At 45.1% G+C, this 14,481-nt stretch overlaps 1 protein-coding gene across 5 annotated transcripts in view; it reads right to left on the bottom strand.

Annotated features, from left to right (window-relative positions):
• RUFY3 (RUN and FYVE domain containing 3) overlaps positions 1 to 14,481 on the bottom strand; it is a 30,793-nt gene that overhangs the window by 15,709 nt on the left and 603 nt on the right. Inside the window, exons 1-2 of one of the 5 annotated variants that reach the window (XM_021529561.3) lie at positions 9,084 to 9,925; positions 2,135 to 2,188 (exon numbers count right to left, since the gene is read on the bottom strand). The exons of 1 other annotated variant lie outside the window; for it this stretch is intronic. In XM_021529561.3, coding sequence (XP_021385236.1) covers positions 2,135 to 2,188; positions 9,084 to 9,261 — 232 coding nt within the window. In that variant the 5' untranslated portion in view covers positions 9,262 to 9,925. Of the gene's footprint in view, positions 1 to 2,134; positions 2,189 to 9,083; positions 9,926 to 14,481 lie in introns of those variants that run through there. 3 more of the 5 variants (XM_021529565.3, XM_077783079.1, XM_021529566.3) reach the window with 3 other exon arrangements.

Here is a 14,481-nt window from a genome sequence, read left to right as displayed (position 1 = left end):
CTGCTGCCTGAGGGTGCTGGGTCTGGCTGGTCTGGAGGTACCCTGAGCACATGACATGCTCTGGATTTCCAATCCCTTTGATGACCTACAGTGTAGCTAACAGTCACCATTACCAGGAATGGAGACTCAGAAAAAAATCAGGCACAGTACTGCCAATACAGAGACCTCATTCTCTCTCATCACATTTCCTCACTGGCCAAGGCCACTGATCTGATGAGTAGCAAGGCATCCACAGTGACTCTGCTTGGGTGGCAAACCCATCCCTAACACAGAATTAAAGGAACTGTACAAGAGAACACCAAAGAAAATGCTCATTTGGCCATGGTTATGGGCTAATTCCAATAGAAAAATATTTTCACCATGTCACACTAATCCAAGGTTTCAACTTCCTTAGTCTGCTGTAAGCAACTGCACTCTGCATGTGCAGTTTATCCAAGATTCTCACCTTGCAAACCAGTTAGCTTATATAGTGTGAAACTGGATAAAATCCGGAAGGTTTTTTCCAAAAATTAAATGCTAACTAATTGGTGCTCTTGTTCTACAACTGCACCACGCACACCTTTAAAGAAGGCAGGGTAGGCAGGCAAGGCTGACTTTTACACAGTAAAACTGTCAGGCTGGCTTTAAGCTGGGACAAGTCTGATCCTGGTGTGCTCCATCTGAGCTGGTACCTTCTCCAATTTCCTTCTGCCTCTAACTGCAAAACCTCTGCCTGGGCTTCCTACACAACCCACGTCATAAACCTTAAAAAGTAAATTCCCAGCCCTTGAACTTTGCCTTTGCACAGGGTTTCAAATAAAGCAATGTCCTCTTAGGACATTCTGTTATTTAAATATTGCAGCTTCTACAGAACAGCCATCTTTTCTAACCAGCTGCTTCCATGAAGATGTTTTCAAAAGCATTTGAGAATCTTGTAATTTGTTTAAATGTTACAATCTGTACCCAGGAATCTGAAAGTCAAGAGTCAATGCAATGCAGGATCTCAAAGCTTTAAGCTGTGACTGGTCTTGGTACTCCTCATTTGGTGACAATAAATTTTATCACTCCTCACACTTACTCTAGAACAAGGAAGAAGCAACTAAAATGAAGCTAAAACTTGGATCAAAAGCAGGGAATGATGAGACACTGGAGAAGTGAACAACCCCACTGGAAAGCAATGCCAATTCATTAGCACTGCGTCATGGTTCTCCATCTTACATCAAGAACACCAACTTAAAGTAACCTAAAATTTAACACGGCTGCTTCCTTGTGGCAGAGAAACACCTCTCACCTGACAAAATAAATGCAAAACAACTTGTACAGTGTTTTATGAAAAAAAGAAGTCTCAAGCCCCTCTTTTTTCCTGAAAGCCTGCCTTGGAAAATGCCCTTCTCTGGGAAGCAGCATGGGCTGTTGTACCAGGAGAGGAGGCTGTGGGCAGCACCCCGGCACAGAACCAGCACAGCAGCTAAAGGCACCACGGTGGAAGATGAGCAGCAAGGACCATGCTCAGTGCATGAGAGCATCAGCCTTTTGTGCTGCAAACACCTGAACCCCATGCAGGAGCAGTTGTATTTCAACCAAGTACCAACTTGCTTGACTACTTGCTACGTTGGGGATTCAACTATTTCACATCTGCGCAGTTTCTTAAAAACCAAGAAAGAAGTGCTACAAATAAGTCTGTAGTTTAGTACTTCACAAGTTCTAAAAAAATTCACAATGCAAGTTTGAAAATAATTTTTGCCAAGCCTTGGCAAATACTGCCAGAAAATCTGAAGAATCTAGACAGAAATACTGCAGAAAATCTAAAGCTTCAGAGTGATTTCTGAAATATTTTTTAACATTCAGCTTCCATATGCTGCTGCAACCTTTTAAGCTGTGCTTCTGCCTGATTCAGGAAACTACTGCCTCTGAAAGCATTTAGGAGAAGGCTAATAGCCCTTGTTGATCTACTTCTTCTACCTTCACTTCAAGTCAAAAGAGCAAAAAAGACCACAAACATTTATTTAAGCAACACCAAGAAAATGCAGGAAAGCCACAGCTACCGGCACTGGAAAGGGAAACTAACTGCATTTTGCACTCAGGCTCAAAATAATAGTGCAGAAGCCAACGATTAGCACAAACAAGAGCTGTGAGATGTGGGTGTGGAACGCACCTTCGGAATCATCGCGCAATTGCTCCACCACATCTGTCAAATCCTCCCAAGAGTCTTTGCAAACAGCAAAAGGAAAGGAAAAGAAAGAAAAACGTCATGCAAGCCGTGATCTAAAGGAAAGATTCAAAATCAAGGTGTAAGAAAAGCATAACTGAAAGGGAGATTTGCATCATACAAGACTTAATTCATAGTGGCAAGAGATCTGCAAGTCAAAAAGGTTCATTAGTCTGCACAAAGCAACAGAGCAAAGCATTTTTCTCCCAGAGTCAGACCAGGGCAGGCTTCAGAGAAGCTGCAGAAGTTTTGTTTCTGCGTTAACACAAGCAACATTTTTGTAAAGCACATCCTAAAAAGAAAAGCAACAAAAGCATTACTTTATAAATAAACTTGTGATATTTATGCAATGTCAGCTTTTGCTTCAATTTCCTCACCTCCAGCCCCAAAAAGAGCTGCTGGCAGGGACACAGCCACACGTGGGAAGCAGACACGCTCAAGGAAAACACACACTGAGTGCATTTTAAAGGTTTGGCAGAGGTTGAACTCTGTCATGACCCTCACCCCAAATGACAGATCCCACAGAGGTGACCCAGCTGAGCCCTATACGGGTCCCAGGCTGGTGATGATCCCCTAAGGACTCAGTCAGGGGAGCACCTCTCTCCTTGGCGGGGCCAGGGAGGTCTCCTGGGAGGGGAGCAGGCAGGACAAGGAGAACTGGTTTCAGCACACCCACTAAACTGCTCCAAATACTAACACATTCCAAACCCAGCGAGCTGAGCCAGACAAACACCCCGGACTCTGGGCATTTTTCACTGCCTACTTACGCACCCGTGCTCCTCCCCAGCGCTCACCCGCCATCGGCAGAACGTCCAAAGCACGGCAAAGGCTCCGTCCCCCTTCCCCAGCCAACTGTGCTGACGATGTGAGCAAAGTCCAGAGCTGCGGGCCCTCCTCCCTCCCGCCCCGGAGCCCGCACAGAGCCGAGCCCCGTGGGCCCGCACCTGCCACTGCGCCATGGAGACCTTCACCAGCATCCCCCCGGGGCTCAGCGCTACTGCAGGAGCAACAAGGACCTTCCCCGGAGGAAACCCCTGCTGTTTCAAGGCCAAATCCCTGGTGATGCTCTCCCCCAGGTGCCACAGCGATGGCTGCTGTTGTCCCGTGCCAGGTGTTGCAGCTTCCCAAGGGCCAGGAGGACGGAGCTGTGTCTGATGCTTCCCGGGACCCCACGACTCAGACCATCCTGGAATCCCTACCTGCACACACTAAGGGAAGCCACACACCACCACTGCAAGGTCTTTTATCTAATACTGACAGGTTGGAATTTTTCCTTAACCCAAAGCATAAACAGGGAAGTACAACCAAAACAAGATTTACCAGTACCTGGGTAACAGGGACAGAGACAACTGACAGGCTTCATTTCATCTTTCTCATTTATTTTTAACCCTTCCTTAGCAAGTAACCCACATAAAGCTCCCAGAGAAATATCAGAGTAATAAATATTTTCTTCTCTTCTAGCCATACAAGCCATAATCCCATCTTCCTACTAGCAGGAACTGCATGAATTTAAACTGATACTATGTCATTTGCATAGGTTTAGAGGCAAAAGCACAAAATTAGCATTTTCTTACCTATTTTCATTCATTCTCCATGCATCCACATGCACTTTGCATAGAGTTCATTTCTTCTTTTACCTTGTACATTTTCCCACTTGTCTGGAAATTCCACCAAGCAACACTCTTCCCACAGGAGAATTACAAAGACCTGAAACTCTATAGTTTCCATGGTTCATATGGGGTGTGAAAAACTCAATACTTTTGATTATGACAGAAAGTATTTAACTCGCTATGTAGGAAGTTCAGAAAACAGGATGACCAAGGCTTTTAAATCTCCATACCACAATTAACCCATTCCAACCAGATTCCCAGGAAGATTAGTATTATGGAACCGAATATCCCACTGGAATGAACAGTCAAGCCAGTTCTTCAGGAAGGGAATGGAGAACTTGTCTCTAATATATTAATCACGAAAATCTCATCTGTTATTTGGACAACAGAGGGGTTTGAAGTCACTCTCCTGGCTGACACAGCAGCAGCATCTCACTGAAGGAGCAGGGATACCTTCCCAAGCCAAAGAAAGCTTCTACAAGTAAACCCTGGGAGAATGGGATAGCATCAAAATTATTTATTATTTCACACTGCTGCTCAACATTTACTTTGTTTTTAAAGGTTGAAGTTATTAGGCTAAAATAGAGCTGGGAGTCTAAGCCTTTCTGAACCAATGAACTTCATCTCACACACAGCATCTGGATATGAAGTTCCTCCAAAGACAGATGAAATGCAATCACAGAATCACAGACTGCCTTGGGTTGGAAGAGATTTTGAAGTTCATCCCATTCAACCCCTGCCTCTGTCCCCTGCATGGGCAGGGACATCTTCCCCTATCCCAGGTTGCTCGAAGCCCCAGCCTGGCCTTGGACACTTCCTGGGATGGGGCAGCCACAGCTTCTCTGGGAAACCTGTGCCAGGGCCTCACCACCCTCACAGGGAACAGTTTGTTCCATCCTTTGTTCCAAAGGTCCTAAGTGTTTAAACAGGTCAGGACTTCTAAAATTATTTGTAAGTACAGAAATTTTAAACAAACTCATAAGGAAAGGCTCAGCCATCAGTAAAATAACCTAAAAAACCCCAAGGCATAAGTTTTGGGAAATGAAAACTAAGCTTGATACAGAAAGTCTGAAGTGATGCTGCCAGGTCAGCCCTGCTGCTGGGAAAGGCTTGGCCCAAATCTGGACAAATATTCCTTTATTACAAAAGGGGAACCTCTGGTAGCATTACTACATTTAAACTGCATTCTGATATTCCTTACCTTAGAAATACATTTAATAGTAAATAAAGAAGCCAAGGAAAAAAATTAGGTAGATGCTGTTCATGTTATGGGAGGTACATAACTAACTCTTTCAGCTTAGGTTTGCCAACACGATGGATCACTAACTGTTGACAAAGAAAAGGGATCAGCAAAGGGTTTCAGCACCATGTTCAAACACTCGGCAAGCCCAAAATCAGAGAAGCCACCAGGCAGTCTGCAGCCTGGAATGCCAGGAACCATCTACTCAGAACAGAAAACCATTTACTTTAAACCCCACTGCATAAAAATTCCATCTCTAAATATATACATAAACAGCGTGCCTTGCATACAGAAGAAAAGAGCAGTCAAAGATCTGTAACAAACCAGAAGGAAATGAAGCACAGACAATGTGGAAATTCCCAGCCCACTCTCCTTTACAGCTATGGGACAAATAAACAGCCAGAGTACATCACACAGTTTAATCCCACCCTAAATCTTATTCCTATCTCCACATGATTACCAAATAATTACCTGATTTCTCTGTGTTGCCACTGTGTGCAGCTATATGGAATGTTTCTGCACAACCAGCCTGTTTTCAGAGGGAACCACGTGACTGCTATGGGAAACTTCTCATCCTATTTTAGACCTTGACAGTTTACACCAAGAAACTAAAAACCCAAACCCTTGGGGTTTTTTTCCCCATCTTTCACTTCCCAGTTCAGTTGATGCCCAAGTGGTTTCTCTGCGGCATTTGTGACTCGCCACCTCTGAGGGACATAAACCTGCCCAAACTCCCCAGTTCTGACTTCATTTAGACTGACACAGCTTAAAAGAGAAAAAAAACAACTCTTTAGAGTAATTTCTGCATTGGAGTCTGGATTACATGACCCAACTGTTATTCCCAAGATTTATGACCACAAACACACTGGAATTCATTTAATTTGCATTTACTGACTTGACATTTCTTCTATAAATCAGGTGTCCAGCTTCTTCAAATTTCTCATCTGTTTAGGGGTTTCTATCATCAGATGTGTTTTAAGTGGCTTTTTCCAAATATAGAGTCATCTCATGTAGAAGTTTTTGTCCACACCTGAAAGGTACTTGCCACTCCCAGTACAATTCATTTTCTAATGGGAAAGGCCCAAAGCACTGAGAAATTCCACCTCAGCCACAACTCTACTGTTCCTATTCCACACTACTAGAGAAACCCTAAACCCAAGTTAATTGCTGCCAGTTTGCAAAACAAAAGCATAACCATTAAGGTTAGCTGCTCCCCTAAATCATTTTGAGGTACAAAAAAACCACGTGGACAGAAAATGGAGAAAAAAGGTCAAACCTGACTGATGATTCAATAATCAGTGCAACAGATGAATGGCCAGGAGGTTTTAAGGAGAACGTTTGCTTTTCCTGAAGAGCTCCACAACTCCTTGTCATGGCATTGTTCCTGATACAAGCACATGTCAGGAACTAAAACTTTTAAATTAGGTCAAAAAAGAAGAAAAAAATCTGACCTTAGCTTCTGCCCTATAGAAAAGATAATTTCATTTTTTGCATATTATAAATTCTAATTCAAATTTCAGTTCTTAATGCAAATGGAGTAGGATTATTAAAGAGAGGAATACTGTAATTCTTGAAAGTTCTCTCAAGTTAGCACATGTATTCCTTCTGGACACTATTACAAGGTGATCCCATGAAGACAAAAATTTCCACAGCTCTATTGTGAAGCTCCACATGATTATTCAAGATAGAAATTGAACATCCAGTAAACAGCCTAAAAGAAAACCTATTTTGTATAACTCCTCGCCAAAGTTGAGAGCAGTGTTCAAAGCCATCCATACACATTCTGTTCAACATTCAACAGAAATAAAATCCAGGTGGTTTTTACCTCCATCCCTAAAGTTGCCTCCAAGACCGTCATACGCACTGCAAGCGAACAAGGTTAACCACCACCAAAGTCATTTAATTTTGAGGGGCCTGCAAAAGCCAGTCAGGTTCTGAGAGTCTTATTAGCATCACAGTCTGTTTAAAAAAATTAGTTCTTTCCCTATTCCAAGCAGATTTACAGTAAGCAGCATAATCTGCTTATTTTCATATGCAGAGTTGCTTCAATCAACTGAAAAAGCGTATTAATTGCTTTCATTGTTAAATGGAGTGGCCATGCTACAGGTTATATGGAATATACACACTTGCAAGCAACTCAGTACCTGCTGCTTGCTTTTAATTTGAAGAAAAGTTTTGCTTCTCTGTTCTCAAGCTCCAGCTCTGTGCAGGACTGGAACTGCTGTGACTGGCTCTGAAGGCAGGATGGCTGCTCGAGGGCTGGGGGCACAGCAGATCACAGGGTGAAGAGAGGCCAGGGACAAAACTCTCCAGAAGCAGCAAAAGCTGAGGGACAGCAAATGGAAGGCTTCAAATCTTAATCCAACAAGCTTCTGGATTTGGTATTTACTGCAACATGTATTTTACATGTCTTGATTTCTAAGGAAAAAACTGTCCCCCTTTGTTATGCCTTTGGAAGAATTCTGCAGTTTTTCTTTTCCTTCTTCATAATTCCCACCTTTGCACATCAGTTTTTTTATGGAGACACTGCAGGGACACGAGCCCACGCTCCTGTCCCCCTGACCTGTGCACACCCTGCAGACACAGCAAGTGCTGATACAGTAGGACCAGACCCAACACCGGGATACAGCTGTGTCAGCTTTCCTATTGTCAATGCTTTTCCTGACCTTCTCTGTTCAAAACACAACTTGCATCCAAATACACACCCCAAACAGCCAACCAGCAACCTTAATTTACCTTAAATGCATAATGATCTTCAGGAAGGTTGCTACAGTGCTGCTCTTTTGCATTTATTTTTGACATGAATAATATGGTAAAGAAATGAGCAAATGCTGTTTTCTAACCCCCTTCTGGTATTCAAAGACTGACTGTAAGTACACCTTGAAAAACACTGGAGTAAGATCAAGGAAGGTCTCTGTGTACCACACAAGAACATGGGAATTGGAAGACAACTAAATTCCTGCTCACCCAATACTCACCTCCCTGAACCCCTGGGATATGCTTCAGAGGGAATGCTAAATTTCTCCCTTTGAAACCTCTGTCTGGTGTCCCACTGTGTGTCTAAGTACTTGGCAAGCCAAATCCAAACCCAAGGGCTACAGTCACTGCAAGCAGCTGTCAAATGGAAATTAAATTATCCCTTGGAAATTTATTTTAAAGCTTAAATCCCCACCACAATTTCACTTGCCTCATTCAGCAAGACAATATTAGACACTGCTGACTTAACCAGGCAGCATCAAACAGGCCAGGCGAGACTGCTTGGTGGAGTGGCATTTCAGGAGTTACTGGAAAAGGGTCAGGCACGAGAGAGAAGCTGAGGCCTCTGTGCTCTAAAACCAAAAGGTGCATCCAGCAAGGGCACTCAGAACCTCAGCACCTGCAGAAAATTCATCACCTCTCCTTCTTCCCCACTTGTTTATTGGCAGAGCACTGCATAGATGTCCTTCGTGCTTCTAGTACTCAGAGCATTCAATCCTCGTCCCGCTATTAAACTGTTTATCAACCCAGATGACAAATCCTTTTTCCAGGGGAAAGCAGGATGTGCTACATCCCCACGTTTCAGGCTTCCAAGCCATTACAAACAGCAGCTCATCGGAGGCAAGCAGGGGCACTGTGATGGCATCGTCACCTGACAGCGGGCATCGCTGCGTAATCGCTGGGGCTTTCCAAAAACTCCCCACGACCACGCACACGCTGCGGTGCTGCCACTGTGCTCCCCCGGTACCGGCTGGCTGCTCACTAACGGAGCTATCAGCCCCGGTTTAAGGGCAAATCGTGATTCAATGTTCTCGCTGAGCACACATCCCGGTTTTCTTCCCTCCTGAGATACGCAAACCTGACACAGCTACAAAGACAATTCGTCACCAATCTGCCTCGAAGGGCTGGGTTACAAATCCGGAGGGCAATGTGAAGCAGCGATGTGCCCGCGGCTGTCCAGGCTCCGCAGGCAGGACACGAGCATGCGGAGCCGGAGGCGCCCCCTCCCCAGCGGCGCAGCGCCCGAACAAAGCCGGCCCGCGGCTCCCGGGGCACAGCCGCACCGTACCTTCGTGGGTAGGCTCGGGGTCGGGTGTCAGCGAGATGTCATCCAGCTCGCGCAAGCACAGCCACTCTCCATCCATCGACACGCGGAATTTGCAAAGATAGATGGTCTCCATGGCAGCCTGAGTGATCTTGTCTGTGGTGGGGGTTGGCATGTCGCTTTGAGGCGTCAGAGCAGACATGATGACTCAGCTGGTACAACAACAACGGGGGCAAAATAAGGACTAAAAACAAAACCTTTCTGAAGAAGAAAATCAGAAATACCTTGCGATTAAAGGACAGATTGCTCAGGATCACAGAGGCTGCTCTGGCCTTTTCATAGATCAAGCAAGGTAAAAACGCTGCTTCTTCCCGCTTAGCTCTGCCTCCCTCCTTTCCACCGCCTGCCGTCGTCTCCAGCTATGCTAGAGGCTATGGATCCTCAGCATCCACAGAAAACCTGGCTTCTCCACCAGAGGCAGCAGGGAAAAACAAGTTAAAAATATATTTTAAAAAACAACAACAACAAAAAAAAAGAGGCAGCAGAAGCAAAAAATAGTGTCTTCCTCAGGTGATGACCGCAGCGAAAAACAAAGGACGAGCGGAGAGCAGCGTCCCGGCGCGCCGAGACCCGAGCGCGGCTCCCGTCTCCCGGCGCAGCCCGGGCAGCGAGTGCCGCCGGGATTGGCTGTGCGCAGGGAGCAGGGTGGCGACCAAAATGGCTGACTAATGAGCTGAGCTGGAAACCCAGGCTCATGTGATCGCCTGCGATTCCCAGGATGCTGCCGAGACGCTGCTGATGCGGGGCCGGCAGTCAGGCGCTCCTCGGCACAGCACCTCCTGTGCCAGCCCGCTTGGGAGCGAGCGGAGCTCCGCCGCACCCCCCATCCATCGCCCCCGGAATACAAAGGAGCAGCGCCAGCGATACAAAGGCACATTTGTATTCCGCGCACATCCCTGCGTGCCACTACACGAATTCAATCGGCACCTTTGTTTCCACGGGAGGTGTGCGAGGCGCAGTCTGCGTTTTATTCGCTGTGCCACCTTCTCAGGGGGCACCTTGGAGCTAGAATTTCCCATGTACAAAACAATGTTAGGATGGATTTATTGTCTCAGGGTAACAGGAAGGGAAAATGATCTGGCTCTAAGCACTCCAGTGACTGAGGATGAAGCTCTTTCAGCGGGGCATGTGCACATGGAAGGACAATAAAGGAGAACACCACAAACACTGTGACCCAATCTTATAATTGAAAAATCTCCCCTGAAAATTGTGCTGCTCACATGAGGCTGACAAAGAAATCTTGTCTCTCAGCAGGAAGAGAAACAGGCTTTCAGGTTCTCAACAAGAATATAATAATAGTATTTTATAACAGCACTGCATTCCCTGTCCCTTCCTAGCTGGCTGAACCTCACCTGTGCCCCAAGCCACATGGTCCTGGCGCTGGGGGACAAGAGATCCCAGGTCACCAGACAGGCTTCTCATTCCCAGGGTCGCTATAGTGTCACCACCCACTTCCAACAATGCTATCAGGCACCAATAAATGAGCTTATCCGACTGCATTCCTGTGTGGCTCCAATATATTTGAGGAGAGCAGATGTAAAATATCCATCTGAAATGGATGGAGAGTCAGCCTTGGAGAAGGCTGTCACCAGAACAATATGTTGGTAAGAACACGTGGCCAATGTACGGGACCTTGATTACTGTCCCTGCTTTTTGTTCCCCTAAGAAATACTCAGAGGGATGTACATCTGTTTCTTGGGCATGTGAAATGTCAAAACAGAATGCTGGATACAGAATTCAGCATGCTAATGCATATAGCTTTCAGAAGAAAACGGCACCCGTCATGTACATGCCTCATAAAGCTGGGCAAGAGGATTAAGAGCTGCTATTTCTGGCTGTTGAGAGGAAGCAGCTACTTTTGGTGAAAATTTCCTGCTTAGTGCAGCACATTTTGACACAGCAACTCTTTCCCCATTAGGCCAAACCCAAGCAAGCACGAGGCAGCCTGTTCTGACAGCGATGCAAAGGGCAATTATTTCACAGAAAACAAGAATTACTTTTGTTTCTTCTCCCCAAGAGAACAGAGTTCATAAATCGTGCTGACAGCATCTTAACTCGTATATTTATACACCCTTTCAGCAGTCACAGTCTCTAGTTGCAGCATCCACACCACATCACCCCAAAGTCTAAACACAGTGAAAGTGGCCATTACAAACTGCTAAAGAACAGCTGCTGGCCCTGGCTAACCCTTGGACAGGGTCTAAACAAACGGCACACGCTCAAAACAAACCCTTTAGAATCAACAAAGCACCATAAGCTATTGCTCAAGCTATTATCCAACAGATCTCACCTACAGACAGTTTAATTTCTTTGTTTTCAAAGCAATTAGAGACACCAACAGCACTGGGTGTAACCCTGCAGCTCCCATTTCACAACGCGGGTCTTTCAGCTGAACTCAGCACAGGCAAGTGCCCCGCACATCAGGATCCCAGGGAAGGTCTGCTAAAAAAATCAGGAACCCTTCAACTTCCATTGGTCCGCTTTGAACATGCAGAAAGAACAGAAGCCAGTAATCCCCTTCCAGCTGAGTTCTATTTTCAGGCTCCTTTATGCAATGATCTTGCTGCAAGTACTCCACAGAGATATTTAAAGTAGGAAAATGTTCTTTAACTTTTACTTATTTCCAAAAATGGAAAAAAAGAACCCCAAAAAAAACCAAATAGGAATTATTTAATTGATGACTTGTTACCTTTTAATCACCACCTGAAAACCACAAGACAAACCTTCTATCCCCATCCTGTGCCCCAAAGTGATAAAAGCAACAAAGCATCTCATGAAGAAACAAAAGAAACATATCAAATAAAATGTTTTCATAAAACCTTTCATACAACTGCCAGGCAACTCAAGGGTACATGATAAGGCTCCATCAGGGTTCCAGGATGGCCATGGACAGAAATCACAGATAAATGCAGAGGAGGTTGTGCAGGATGAACCTCTTTCTCCATCTCAAACCTGTCAGGCAGCCTTGACTGGTCCTACAAACCCTCCTGTGAGCTACACTTTGGCACAAGCCCTTCGAGGCTTGGGCTAGATTGCAAAACACAGCAGGGGGCTGCCAGAACATTTTTAAGATTAAGGAACTGACTGCACTGGAATTTTAAGACCAACCACCTGAACACCAAGCACTCCGTCAGCCACCAGTATATTTGGGAGCTCAGCTGTACTGCAAAGTATTTTGAGTTTCAAAGCTGAATGAATTAGACCAATCTACGCAAAGAAACCCAAACAAATTTGCAAACCACCCTCAGGACTCCAGGGAGCATCTTTGGGTGCACTTTTATTTTCAAAGCCTGTGAGCAATCTGTGCTTCCATCATGAGGAGAAAGTTTTCTCCCTCTCTACGTACAGATTACAAAGCAAAAAGGACAAAGCCATCTCTGACATGGAACGTAATCTAAAAAGATACAATTAGCAACACAGCATCTACATTGCAAAGTCTGCTTCTGATTGCTCTGCCAGAACAGATATGCACATTACCTCAAATACCAGCTACTCCCAACCCTGCAAGCTCAAACAGGAATGGGCAAAAAGAACTTCAACAACTAAAAAAATTAGTAACAATTTCTTAATTAAGAAGTGACGCACAAATTTTACTTTCCATACTGTGAAACACGTAGATATTATTTAAGGATTGAAGTAACTCTTATAATTGAAGGAAAGGGAAGGAAAAGCCTACTTCAAGTACCATGGTATTGGGCAAGCTTTCAGCGAGAACAAGGAAAGGTCTGGGTTTTGGTTTAGTGGATTTTTAAGGACTGCCTAATCAAGTTGCTTTTATTCTGTTTTAAGGTTTTGCTGCAGGTCAGCATGTTTAAGTGCATCACCTTGCTCATTCTGTCTGGAACCACCTGTAACAAGCAGGCAGGTGCTACTGCCATTAAGAGCTTTTGCAGTCTCCTTCCCTAAGCAACTCTGGCCTTCACCTGATGTTTGGAATCCAGTGAGAATACAACAGAATAGTTCAGGGGTTGGGTTGTAACAGGACAAGAAAAAGACTTGAAGTAAACCACCAAAATACTGTGAAATACTGACTTTTTGGTGTAGCGGCCACTGCCTCCCTGTAACACCTAAGACTGCAACAGAACTGCTCCTGCTGCTCTGTGGGAACAAATGAAAGATGCTCTTAGAACTATGAGAACTGGAAAAAGCCACAACAAGAGAAAAGAGATGATGGGAAAAAGGGATTTACTGACAGAGCTTGCCCCAGAAGAAACAGAGTCCAAGACACCATGCAAATAGAGGCTGATTTCTGCTCCCTCCAGACACTGCTATCACTGCATCAGTCAGCCCCTGAGTGAGCTGTGACACTGGATACTACACAGGCAGCTCCACCTTCACGGCTCACAAAAACAAGGGAACTTTTATATGCATCTTGTAAAGGGTTTTCACAAAGCTTACATGAACAATCACTGCAGAATAAAGCTGACACGGGATAAAGCATTGCTCAACTACTGAGTTTCTCCACTAAGTCCCTGAGCACAACAAATGTGCTCATCTCAATGCTTCAGTTTCCCCACATCCAGACAAGAGCATCTCACAAAGTTTGAACAGCTAAGATGAAATATTTTTTTCTGTAAGTCTTCTACAGAAGTAGCTCAATTCCTTGCATGCACATCACAGGGTTTACTATGGGTAAAGATCTCCTGATTAGGGAAAAATTATAAGTACAACTGAAGATTTTGACAGGGGCCTGTCATTTCAAGCAAGAATTTAGCAGAGAGGGACTTGGGACATAAGTTGGTAGTCATAGACAGTCCTTCACAGAGCTCAGAGCAAAGTCAGGGCATTTCACCTCCTCTTGGCATTACAGACATGGACTTCTTACCTCACTGATTCTAGCTCTGCTGAGTAATGCCTTCAAGTACATCAGTTTCCAAAGGCGAAAAAAACCCAGATACTCAGCCCAAGCAAATCAGCTCCTGAGTGAGTGAATGCTCACCTGGGACAGGAGGTGACAAAGCAAAGGCCAAAAGCTCAGTCACACACACTCTGGCAGCAACCCAGAGGATGAAGCTGCTAGTCATTTTTAGGATGGATAGAAAAGAGATCTCTTCTATATGTACCCATGTGTGTACTTATTTGATTTTAAAACATCCCCAAGTACTTCAGAGTACTCCAGCTTCCACAAATACACCACAAGAACATAATAAAGAATCTTACAAAGGCCAACGTTATTTGCCACCCAACACGCCCCACACAGCGATGCACTTCAGCCTCTTCTGGTCTCCAGCGTGCAGTGCCCTCACCACGGATTTATTCGCCGCACCAACACCAGGAGGAAACGTGAGAGGGTGCTCCCCATCCCCTAAACTACAGCCCGCGTGTCCAGGACAGCCTGTTGGATTTCCAAGGGCGGCACCGA

Source organism: Lonchura striata, chromosome 4, assembly GCF_046129695.1.
Source record: "Lonchura striata isolate bLonStr1 chromosome 4, bLonStr1.mat, whole genome shotgun sequence".
Classification (NCBI taxonomy): domain Eukaryota; kingdom Metazoa; phylum Chordata; class Aves; order Passeriformes; family Estrildidae; genus Lonchura; species Lonchura striata.
The sequence above is the reverse complement of the archived record's forward strand: the minus strand, read 5'-3'. Positions and strand labels throughout refer to the sequence as shown.